Raw genomic sequence first — 12830 nt, 5'->3', positions numbered from 1 at the left:
AGGGTCAGTACTGAGGGAGTGTTGCACTGTCGAAGGGTCAGTACTGAGGGAGTGCTACACTGTCGGAGTGTCAGCACTGAGGGGGTGCTGCACTGTCGGAGTTTCAGCACTGAGGGAGTGTTGCACTGTCGGAGGGTCAGTACTGAGGGAGTGCTACACTGTCGGAGTGTCAGCACTGAGGGGGTGCTGCACTGTCGGAGAGTCCGTACTGAGGGAGTGCTGCACTGTCGGAGGGTCAGCACTGAGGGAACGTTGCACTGTCGGAGTGTCAGCACTGAAGGAGTGCTGCACTGTCGAAGGGTCAGTACTGAGGGAGTGCTACACTGTCAGAGAGTCAGTACTGAGGAAGTGTTGCACTGTCAGAGGGTCAGGACTGAGGGAGTGCTGCACTGTCGAAGGGTCAGTACTGAGGGAGTGCTACACTGTCAGAGAGTCAGTACTGAGGAAGTGTTGCACTGTCGGAAGGTCAGTACTGAGTATATTCAAGAGTGAGATCGAGGGATTATGAACATTGAGGGAACAGAGGGATATGGGAAGAGCGCGGGAAAGTGGAGTTGAGGTAGAGGATCAGCCATGATCTTATTGAATGGGGGACCAAGCTCGAGGGGCCGAATGGCCTCCTCCTGCTCCTATTCCTTGTATTATTTCATGAGGGAGTGCTGCACTGTCGGAGGCTCAGTACTGAGGGAGTGCTGCACTGTCAGAGGGGCAGTACTGAAGGAACGGTGCACTGTCGAAGGGTCAGTACTGAGGAAGTGCTACACTGTCGGAGGGTCAGCACTGAGGGAGTGCTACACTGTCGAAGGGTCAGTACTGAGGACGTGCTACACTGTCGGAGGGTCAGTACTGAGGAAGTGCTACACTGTCGGAGGGTCAGTACTGAGGAAGTGCTACACTGTCGGAGTGTCAGCACTGAGGGGGTGCTGCACTGTCGAAGGGTCAGTACTGAGGGAGTGCTACACTGTCGGCGGGTCAGTACTGAGGGAGTGCTACACTGTCGGAGTGTCAGCACTGAGGGGGTGCTGCACTGTCGAAGGGTCAGTACTGAGGGGGTGCTACACTGTCGGCGGGTCAGTACTGAGGGAGTGCTACACTGTCGGCGGGTCAGTACTGAGGAAGTGCTACACTGTCGGAGTGTCAGCACTGAGGGGGTGCTGCACTGTCGAAGGGTCAGTACTGAGGGAGTGCTACACTGTCGGCGGGTCAGTACTGAGGGAGTGCTACACTGTCGGAGTGTCATGGACAGGGAATGGAGTTGTGACAGAAACGGAAGACAATGGTTTCATTCTTCTCACGATTTAAATGACAAGAACACTAAATCAGTGAAATATGGTTTATGAATCTAATAGTTGGATACAGAGAATTACCAGGGACACCAATAGTAGCGAGGATGGGATAGTAAATAAATTGAATCATCTTCAGAGCATAATAGATCCGCCATTCTAATGTTATCCAATAATAATCTGCAGTAAGACGGTCAAACCAATCGGATAAACTCCTGTCCATTGTTGTAACATTCCAATCTATTGTTCTCAGATTCTGACCCATTGTTGTAACATTCCCATCTATTGTTCAGATTCTGATCTCTCCTCTCCTGCTCTCTGCAGCCCACGGATCCCTTTTAGCGCCGGAGCTGATGGTCCCGCTAACACTTTCGGTAAACAAATTGAAATGAGTCCTGTATTAATAGAAGAGGGAAACCCTCCAGTGACAACATTAGGGTCCAAGGAGACTGACATTAATTACAGTCACTGAACAAACTGGTTCAGTTAACCCCTTTCAATTCAACACTGAGGGAATGATACACTGTCGGAGTGTCAGCACTGAGGGGGTGCTGCACTGTCGAAGAGTCAGTACTGAGGGAGTGCTACACTGTCGGAGGGTCAGGACTCAGGGAGTGCTGCACTGTCGGAGGGTCAGTACTGAGGGAGTGCTGCACTGTCAGAGAGTCAGTACTGAGGGAGTGCTGCACTGTCGGAGGGTCAGTACTGAGGGAGTGCTGCACTGTCGGAGGGTCAGGACTGAGGGAGTGCTGCACTGTCGGAGGGTCAGTACTGAGGGAGTGCTGCACTGTCGGAGGGTCAGTACTGAGGGATTGCTGCACTGTCGGAGGGTCAGTACTGAGGGAGTGCTGCACTGTTGGAAGGTCAGTACTGAGGGAGTGCTGCACTGTCGGAGGTTCAGTAATGAGGGAGCGCTACACTGTCGGAGGGTCAGTACTGAGGGAGTGCTACACTGTCGGAGGGTCAGTACTGAGGGAGTGCTGCACTGTCGGAGGGTCAGTACTGAGGGAGTGCTACACTGTCGGAGGGTCAGTACTGAGGGAGTGCTGCATTGTCGGAGGCTCAGTACTGAGAGAATGCTGCACTGTCGGAGGGTCAGTACTGAAGGAGTGCTGCACTGTCAGAGGGTCAGTACTGAGCGAGTGCTGCACTGTCAGAGGGTCAGTACTGAGCGAGTGCTGCATTGTCAGAAGGTCAGTACTGAGGGAGTGCTGAACTGTTAACGGTGCTACCTTTCAGGATGGGCTGTCAAACCGAAGCCCCTGTCTGCCCTCTGCGGGGGATGTCAAGGTTTGGCACGGCTGCTTTTGAAGAGCAGGGTGCAGTTCTCCCTGGCGTCCTGGGGACAATCTTCATCTTTCAAGCAACATCACTAAAAGACAGCTGCTCTGGGTCGCTATTGCATTGCTGTTTGTGGGATCTTGCAGAGCGCAAATTGGCTGCTGAGTTTCCTGCATCACAACAGTGACTACCAGTCAGAGGAGATGGACCAGACTGATCCCAGGGATGAGGGAGTTCACTCAATGTGGAGAGACTGGAGAAGCTGCGATTGATCTCCTTAGAGCAGAGAAGGCTAAGCGGAGATTTAGTCGAGGCGTTCAAAATCAGGAAGGGTTTCGATGGAGTAAATAAGGAGAAACTGTTTACAGTGACAGGAGGGTCGGTAACCAGAGAGACACAGATTTAAGGTGATCGACAGAACAACCAGAGGGGGAGATGAGGAGAAATGTTTTTACACAGTGAGTTGTTGTGATCTGGAATGTGCTGCCCTGAAAGAACCTCTCAATGATTCAGCATTGCCGCAATGGGCCGAATGGCCGCCTTTTGTGCTGGAAGATTCTATCCCTGATCCATAGACCGGACCGCACCACTTTGCAAATTCAATTAAAGCAGGTGAAAGGAAGAGTGAGGAGGCCCCTCGAAGGTTTGAGCTTTTATTGAGCGTGAGGAAACAGTGGAGAGCTGCCAGCACTGGCACGATGGGCCGAATGGTCCCTCCTCCTCGATACGGAGCTTCGCGCGTGATTTGGACGTAGGCCCAAGGCCAGAATAGGACCAGGGTTTGTACTCTTGTGCGGGGAATGTTATAAGGGAGGCTCTGGCGACGGGAGAGGCAGCAGCGTTCAGGCTGCATCTCCCTTCCAGTCAGCACAGTGAGTTCCCAGAGGTCAAACCAGGCAGCTCAGTTCCAGTTGTTGAAGAACTGTTTGAAAAAGGCCGTCTCCAGTCCTTCCGGAATGATCTCAACCTGCAAACAAAAACAAGACCAGATCAATAAACCTCTCTCATACTGGCCCTCAAGTCAGTTACACGGGACCAGGGGCAGGCCATTCAGCCCCTTTTTAGAGCCAGTAACTGCAAGTGTGAAATGGAGTCTCTAACCAGGTTGGTGCACAGGTCTGATGCAAACTCATTGTTTTTTTTTGATTCTGGCCCTCTTGAAACAATCCCCACTGTTAGTGCTTGTGTGATATGTCTCACTATTTTCTGTGCGGTAACTTCAACGTGACAACAGGCTCTCGGCCCTCTGACCCCGGATTCCAGGCTTGGCAACATGAGAGGGGAGCTGGGAAATCCAACAGGGAACCCGACGCACTGGAACGCAAGTCTGGCGGGCACCTCCCATTCCTGCTTTAACTCGTGCTCACTCAAGGTCTCTCCAGTAAAGTAACGAACGATCAGTATCCAAAGGAGTAGAGGATGGAGGTACGGCCCGCAAGTACTTTGGTGTTTGGAGGGAGCACACCAAAGGTTTACTGGATGACCAGGTTACCCTGCGAGGCGAGGTTTAGCTGACAGACTTTATTTGGTCATTATTTATTCAAGTGGGCGTCGCAGGCAAGGCCAGCATTTAGAGTCATAGAGTTATACAGCATAGAAACAGGCCCTTCGGCCCATCGTGTCTGTGCCGGCCATCAAGCACCTAACTATTCTAGTCCCATTTTCCAGCACTTGGCCCACAGCCTTGTATGCTATGGCGTTTCAAGTGCTGATCTAAATACTTAGAACATAGAACATGGAACATAGAACAGTACAGCACAGTACAGGCCCTTCGGTCCACGATGTTGTGCCGACCCTTTAACCTACTCTGAGATCAAACTACCTACCTACCCTTCATTCTACTATCATCCATGTACCTATCCAAGAGTCGCTTAAATGTCCCTAACGTATCTGCTTCTACTACCACCGCTGGCAGGGCATTCCACGCACCCACCACTCTCTGTGTAAAGAACCTACCTCTGACATCTCCCCGAAACCTTCCTCCAATCACCTTAAAATTATGCCCCCTGGTGATAGCCCTTTCCACCCTGGGAAAAAGTCTCTGACTATCCACTCTATCTATGCCTCTCATCATCTTGTACCCCTCTATCAAGTCACCTCTCATCCTTCTTCGCTCCAATGAGAAAAGCCCTAAGTCCCTCAACCTTTCTTCATAAGACATGCCCTCCAGTCCAGGCAGCATCCTGGTAAATCTCCTCTGCACCCTCTCTAAAGCTTCCACATCCTTCCTATAATGAGGCGACCGGAACTGAACACAATATTCCAAGTGTGGTCGAACCAGGGCCTTATAGAGCTGCAGCATAACCTCGCGGCTCTTAAACTCAATCCCCCTGTTAATGAAAGCCAACACACCATACGCCTTCTTAACAACCCTATCAACTTGGGTGGCAACTTTGAGCGATCTATGGACATGGACCCCAAGATCCCTCTGTTCCTCCACACTATCAAGAATCCTGTCTTTAAGCCTGTATTCTGCATTCAAATTCGACCTTCCAAAATGAATCACTTCACAGTTTTCCAGGTTGAACTCCATCTGCCACTTCTCAGCCCAGCTCTGCATCCTGTCAATGTCCCGTTGCAACCTACAACAGACTTCCACACTATCCACAACTCCAGCAACCTTCGTGTCATCAGCAAACTTGCTAACCCAGCCTTCCACTTCCTCATCCAAGTCATTTATAAAAATCACAAAGAGCAGAGGTCCCAGAACAGATCCCTGCGGAACACCACTGGTCACCGAGCTCCATGCTGAATACTTTCCATCTACTACCACCCTCTGTCTTCTATGGGCCAGCCAATTTTGTATCCAGACAGCCAACTTTCCCTGAATAACATGCCTCCTCACATTCTGAATGAGCCTACCATGGGGAACCTTATCAAACGCCTTGCTAAAATCCATATACACCACATCCACTGCTCTTCCTTCATCAATGTGATTTGTCACATCTTCAAAGAATTCAATAAGGCTTGTGAGGCATGCCCTGCCCCTCACAAAGCCATGCTGACTGTCTCTAATCAAACCATGCTTTTCCAAATAATCATAAATCCTGTCTCTCAGAATTCTCTCCAATAATTTGCCCACTACCGACGTAAGACTGACTGGTCTATAATTCCCAGGGTTATCCCTATTCCCTTTCTTGAACAAGGGAATAACATTTGCCACCCTCCAATCATCCGGTACTACTCCAGTGGACAGTGAGGACGCAAAGATCATCGCCATAGGCGCAGTAATCTCTTCCCTCGCTTCCTGTAATATCCTTGGGTATATCCCGTCTGGCCCCGGGGACTTATCTATCCTCATGTCTTTCAAATTTTCCAGCACATCCTCCTTCTTAACATCAACCTGTTCGAGCATATCAGCCTGTTCCACGCTGTCCTCACAAATGACCAGGTCCCTCTCACTAGTGAATACTGAAGCAAAGTATTCATTAAGGACCTCCCCTACCTCCTCCGACTCCAGGCACAAGTTCCCACCACTATCCCTGATTGGCCCTACCCTCACTCTGGCCATCCTCTTGTTCCTCACATGAGTGTAGAACGCCTTGGGATTTTCCTTAATCCTACCCGCCAAGACTTTTTCATGTCCCCTTCTTGCTCTCCTAAGTCCATTCTTCAGTTCCTTCCTGGCTACCTTGTAACCCTCTAGAGCCCTGTCTGATCCTTGCTTCCTCAACCTTAAGTAAGCTTCCTTCTTCCTCTTGACTAGCTGTTCCACATCTCTTGTCATCCAAGGTTCCTTCACCCTACCATCCCTTCCTTGCCTCATCGGGGCAAACCTATCCAGCAGTCGCAGCAAGTGCTCCCTAAACAACCTCCACATTTCTGTCGTGCATTTCCCTGAGAACATCTGTTCCCAATTTAAGCTCCCCAGTTCCTGCCTAATAGCATTGTAATTCCCTCTCCCCCAGTTAAATATTTTCCCATCCCGTCTGCTCCTGTCCCTCTCCATGACTATAGTAAAGGTAAGGGAGTTGTGATCACTATCACCGAAATGCTCTCCCACCGAGTGATCTGCCACCTGGCCTGGTTCGTTGCCAAGCACCAAATCCAACATCGACTCCCCTCTAGTCGGCCTATCTACATAATGAGTCAGGAAACCTTCCTGGACACACCTGACAAAATCTGCTCCATCCAAACTATTTGCACTAAGGAGGTTCCAATCAATATTCGGGAAGTTGAAGTCACCCATGACAACAACCCTGTTACTTCTGCACCTTTCCAAAATCTGCCTCCCAATCTGTTCCTCCGTGTCTCTGTTGCTATTGGGGGGTCTATAGAAAACTCCCAATAAAGTGACTGCTCCTTTCCTGTTTCTGACTTCCACCCATAATGACTCAGTAGACAAACCCTCCTCAACGACCTCCCTTTCTGCAGCTGTGATACTATCCCTGATTAACAATGCCACTCCCCCACCTCTTTTACCTCCCTCCCTATTCCTTTTGAAACATCTAAACCCCGGAACATCCAACATCCATTCCTGCCCCTGTGATATCCAAGTCTCCGTAATGGCCACAACATCGTAGCTCCAAGTACTGATCCATGCTCTCAGTTCATCACCCATATTCCTGACACTTCTTGCGTTAAAATAGACACACTTCAACCCATCATACTGGCTGCAACTTTGCCCTGTCAACTGTCTAACCTTCCTCACAGACACTCTGCACTCTGTATCTTCATTGTTGTGAGGGTTCCTGCCTCTACCATCTCTTCAGGTAGTGCGTTCCAGATTCCAACCACCCTCTGGGTGAAAACATTTTTCCTCAAATCCCCTCTAAACCTCCTGCCCCTTACCTTAAATCTATGCCCCCTGGTTATTGACCCCTCCGCTAAGGGAAAAAAGTTTCTTCCTATCTAACTTATCAATGCCCCTCATAATTTTGTATACCTCAATCAGGTCCCCCCTCAGTCTTCTCTGCTGTAAGGAAAACAACCCGAGTCTTTTCAGTCTCTCTTCATAGCTGAAATGCTCCAGCCCAGGCAACATCCTGGTGAATCTCCTCTGCACCTTCTCCAGTGCAATTACATCCTTCCTATAGTGTGGTGACCAGAACTGTACACAGTACTCCAGCTGTGGCCTAACCATCGTTTTATACAGCTCCATCATAACCTCCCTGCTCTTATATTCTATGCCTCGGCTAATAAAGGCAAGTATCCCGTATGCCTTCCGAACCACCTTATCTACCTGTGCTGCTGCCTTCAATGATCTATGCATATGTACACCAAGGTCCCTCTGACCCTCTGTACTTCTTAGGGTTTGTTACCCCTCTTCAGTTGCCCTCGAGAAGGTGGTGGTGCTACATTCTTAAATACAACTGAACAGCTTGCTCGGCCATTTCAGAGGGCAGTTCAGAGTCAGCCACATTGCTGTGGGACTGGAGACACATGTAGGCCAGACCAGGTAAGGATGGCAGATTTCCCTCCCGGGAGGACAGGATGGGTTTTTGCGACCATCGGTGATAGTTTCAAGGTGAGACAAGCTTTTTATCCAGATTTTATTTTAATTGAATTTAAATCCCGCCAGCTGCCGTGGTGGGATTTGAACCCTCGGTCGCTGGAGGATTAGCCTGGGCCTCCGGATTACTAATCCAATGACATAAGCACTATGTTACTGGACGCCAATACTCTGGTGTTTAGAGGAATGAGAGGTGATCTCATTGAAACATATAAAATTCTGAGGGGGGTTTGACAGGGTAGACACTGTGGGGCTGTTGCCCCCTGACTGGAGAGTCTGGAACACAAGTATACCATTTTGCATACTGTTGAGGGAGATGGCTCACCAGGGGAAGGCAGCAATAGCCAGGTTCATGGCACCGTGGCTGGCTCTGCTGTTCGGAAGGGCAGGAAAAAGAATGGAAGGGCTATAGTCATCGGGGATTCGATTGTAAGGGGAGTAGATAGGCGGTTCTGTGGTCGAAAACGAGACACCCGAATGGTATGTTGCCTCCCAGGTGCACGGGTCAGGGATGTCTCAGATCGGCTGCAGAACATTCTGAAGGGGGAGGGTGAACAGCCAGTTGTCGTTGTGCACATTGGCACCAATGATATAGGTAAAAAACGGGATGAGATACTGCAAGCAGAATTTAGGGAGTTAGGAGCTAAGTTAAAAAGTAGGACCTCAGAGGTAGTAATCTCAGGATTGCTACCAGTGCCACGTGATAGTCAGAGTAGAAATGAAAGAATAGTCAGGATGAATGCGTGGCTTGAGAGATGGTGCAGGAAGGAGGGGTTCAGATTTTTGGGACATTGGGACCGGTTCTGGGGGAGGTGGGACTATTACAAATTGGACGGTCTACACCTGGGCCGGACTGGAACCAATGTCCTTGGGAGTGCTTTTGCTAACGCTGTTGGGGAGAGTTTAAACTAATGTGGCAGGGGGATGGGAACCAAATGAGGAGGTCAGTGGACAGTAAGGAGGTAGTAATTAAAGCCTGTAAGGAACTAGATAATGAAGTCAGCGTGATTAAGGGGAAGGGTAGGCAGGGAGCAGATGATGAACGCAAAGGGAGTGATGGTCTGAGGTGCATTTGTTTTAATGCAAGAAGTGTAGTAGGTAAAGCAGATGAACTTAGGGCTTGGATTAGTACCTGGGAGTATGATGTTATTGCTATTACTGAGACTTGGTTGAGGGAAGGGCATGATTGGCAACTAAATACCCCAGGATATCGATGCTTCAGGCGGGATAGAGAGGGAGGTAAAAGGGGTGGAGGAGTTGCATTACTGGTCAAAGAGGATATCACAGCTGTGCTGAAGGAGGGCACTATCGAGGACTCGAGCAGTGAGGCAATATGGGCAGAACTCAGAAATAGGAAGGGTGCGGTAACAATGTTGGGGCTGTACTACAGGCCTCCCAACAGCGAGCGTGAGATAGAGGTACAAATATGTAAACAGATTATGGAAAGATGTAGGAGCAACAGGGTGGTGGTGATAGGAGATTTTAATTTTCCCAACATTGACTGGGATTCACTTAGTGTTAGAGGTCTAGATGGAGCAGAATTTGTAAGGAGCATCCAGGAGGGTTTTCTAGAGCAGTATGTAAATAGTCCAACTCGGGAAGGGGCCATACTGGACCTGGTGTTGGGGAATGAGCCCGGCCAGGCGGTTGAAGTTTCAGTAGGGGACTACTTTGGGAATAGTGATCACAATTCCGTAAGCTTTAAAATACTCATGGACAAAGACGAGAGTGGTCCTAAAGGAAGAAAGCTAAATTGGGGGAAGGCCAACTATATCAAAATTCGGCAGGAGCTGGGGAATGTAGATTGGGAGCAGCTGTTTGAAGGTAAATCCACATGTGATATGTGGGAGGCTTTTAAAGAGAGGTTGATTAGCGTGCAGGAGATACATGTTCCTGTGAAAATGAGGGATAGAAATGGCAAGATTAGGGAACCATGGATGACAGGTGAAATTGTGAGACTGGCTAAGAGGAAAAAGGAAGCATACATAAGGTCTAGGAGGCTGAAGAAAGACGAAGCTTTGAAAGAATATCGGGAATGTAGGACCAATCTGAAACGAGGAATTAAGAGCGCTAAAAGGGGTCATGAAATATCTTTAGCAAACAGGGTTAAGGAAAATCCCAAAGCCTTTTATTCATATATAAGGAGCAAGAGGGTAACTAGAGAAAGGATTGGCCCACTCAAGGACAAAGGAGGAAAGTTATGCGTGGAGTCAGAGAAAATGGGTGAGATTCTAAACGAGTACTTTGCATTCACCGAGGAGAGGGACATGAAGGATGTTGAGGTTAGGAACAGATGTTTGATTACTCTAGGTCAAGTCGGCATAAGGAGGGAGGAAGTGTTGGGTATTCTAAAAGGCATTAAGGTGGACAAGTCCCCAGGTCCGGATGGGATCTATCCCAGGTTACTGAGGGAAGCAAGAGAGGAAATAGCTGAGGCCTTAACAGATATCTTTGCAGAATCCTTAAACACGGGTGAGGTCCCGGAGGACTGGAGAATTGCTAATGTTGTCCCCTTGTTTAAGAAGGGTAGCAGGGATAATCCAGGTAATTATAGACCGGTGAGCCTGACGTCAGTGGTAGGGAAGCTGCTGGAGAAGATACTGAGGGATAGGATCTATTCCCATTTGGAAGAAAATGGGCTTATCAGTGATAGACAACATGGTTTTGTGCAGGGAAGGTCATGTCTTACCAACTTAATAGAACTCTTTGAGGAAGTGACAAAGTTGATTGATGAGGGAAGGGCTGTAGATGTCATATACATGGACTTCAGTAAGGCGTTTGATAAGGTTCCTCATGGTAGGCTGATGGAGAAAGTGAAGGCGCATGGGGTCCAAGGTGTACTAGCTAGATGGATAAAGAACTGGCTGGGCAACAGGAGACAGAGAGTAGCAGTGGAAGGGAGTTTCTCAAAATGGAGACGTGTGACCAGTGGTGTTCCACAGGGATCCGTGCTGGGACCACTGCTGTTTGTGATATACATAAATGATTTGGAGGAAAGTATAGGTGGTCTGATTAGCAAGTTTGCAGACGACACTAAGATTGGTGGAGTCGCAGATAGTGAAGGGGACTGTCAGAGAATACAACAGAATATAGATAGACTGGAGAGTTGGGCAGAGAAATGGCAGATGGAGTTCAATCAGGGCAAATGCGAGGTGATGCATTTTGGAAGATCCAATTCAAGAGTGAACTATACAGTAAATGGAAAAGTCCTGGGGAAAATTGATGTACAGAGAGATTTGGGTGTTCAGGTCCATTGTTCCCTGAAGGTGGCAACGCAGGTCAATAGAGTGGTCAAGAAGGCATACGGCATGCTTTCCTTCATCGGACGGGGTATTGAGTACAAGAGTTGGCAGGTCATGTTACAGTTGTATGGGACTTTGGTTCGGCCACATTTGGAATACTGCGTGCAGTTCTGGTCGCCACATTACCAAAAGGATGTGGATGCTTTGGAGAGGGTGCAGAGGAGGTTCACTAGGATGTTGCCTGGTATGGAGGGCGCTAGCTATGACGAGAGGTTGAGTAGATTAGGATTATTTTCATTAGAAAGACGGAGGTTGAGGGGGGACCTGATTGAGGTGTACAAAATCATGAGAGGTATAGACAGGGTGGATAGCAAGAAGCTTTTTCCCAGAGTGGGGGATTCAATTACTAGGGGTCACGAGTTCAAAGTGAAAGGGGAAAAGTTTAGGGGGGATATGCGTGGAAAGTTCTTTACACAGAGGATGGTGGGTGCCTGGAACGCGTTGCCAGCGGAGGTGGTAGACGCGGGCACGATAGCGTCTTTTAAGATGTATCTAGACAGATACATGAATGGGCAGGAAGCAAAGAGATACAGACCCTTAGAAAATAGGCGACATGTTTAGATCGAGGATCTGGATCGGCGCAGGCTTGGAGGGCCGAAGGGCCTGTTCCTGTGCTGTAATTTGCTTTGTTCTTTGTCTAACACAGGGTCACAGTCTCAGGATAAGGGGTCGGGCATTTCAGACTGAGATGAGGAGAAATGTCTTCACTCAGAGGGTTGTGAATCTTTGGGAATTCTCTATCCCAGAGAGCTGTGGATGCTCAGACACTGAGTATATTCAAGACTGGGAACGCGAGATTCTTAGCACAAAGCGATATGGGGATAGGTCCGGAAAGTCGGGTTGAGGTAAAAGATCAGCCGTGATCTTTATTGAATGGGGGCGCAGGCTCGAAGGGCCAAATGGCCTCCTCTTCCTCCTATTCCTTATGTTCTGATCAATACCTGTGTGTTGGGAGGGTATTTCCTCTGACTGATCACATCCTCGGCCACTTTCAGGGCCGCTCGTTTCTCCTCACTGTTTGCCCTTCGCCCTGCAGGAAGGAAGAGATACCAAGCAAAACGATTAAAAACCGGGTCGGTATCTCACGTACTGGGGTCACACGCTGGTGTCTGTGCTTCACATACTGGGCCCTGTATGTCACACACAGGATTCATACACTGGATTCTGTACGTCACACACTGGATTCATACACTGGGCTTCATATGTCACACACTGGATTCATACACTGGGCTTCGTACATCACACACTGGATTCATACACTGTGTTTCGTATGTCACACACTGGATTCATACACTGGGCTTCGTATGTCACACACTGGATTTATACACTGGGCTTCGTATGTCACACACTGGATTCATACACTGGGCTTCGTATGTCACACACTGGATTTATACACTGGGCTTCGTATGTCACACACTGGATTCATACACTGGGCTTCGTATGTCACACACTGGATTCATACACTGGGCTTCGTATGTCACACACTGGATTCATACACTGGGGTCCATATGT

At 48.9% G+C, this 12830-nt stretch overlaps 1 protein-coding gene across 4 annotated transcripts in view; it reads right to left on the bottom strand.

The window, feature by feature from the left end:
• Nucleotides 1-3203: 3203 nt before the first annotated feature.
• Nucleotides 3204-12830, bottom strand: part of LOC137385097 (macrophage-capping protein-like) — a 69731-nt gene continuing 60104 nt past the window's right edge. For all 4 annotated transcript variants that reach the window (XM_068059859.1, XM_068059862.1, XM_068059861.1 and 1 more), the window contains exons 9-10: nt 12260-12348; nt 3204-3531 (exon numbers count right to left, since the gene is read on the bottom strand). In XM_068059859.1, the coding sequence (XP_067915960.1) occupies nt 3466-3531; nt 12260-12348 (155 nt within the window). In that variant the 3' untranslated portion in view covers nt 3204-3465. The remainder of the gene's footprint in view (nt 3532-12259; nt 12349-12830) is intronic.

The sequence above is a fragment of the Heterodontus francisci genome, chromosome 28, assembly GCF_036365525.1.
Source record: "Heterodontus francisci isolate sHetFra1 chromosome 28, sHetFra1.hap1, whole genome shotgun sequence".
In the NCBI taxonomy this organism is placed as follows: Eukaryota; Metazoa; Chordata; class Chondrichthyes; order Heterodontiformes; family Heterodontidae; genus Heterodontus; species Heterodontus francisci.
The sequence above is the reverse complement of the archived record's forward strand: the minus strand, read 5'-3'. Positions and strand labels throughout refer to the sequence as shown.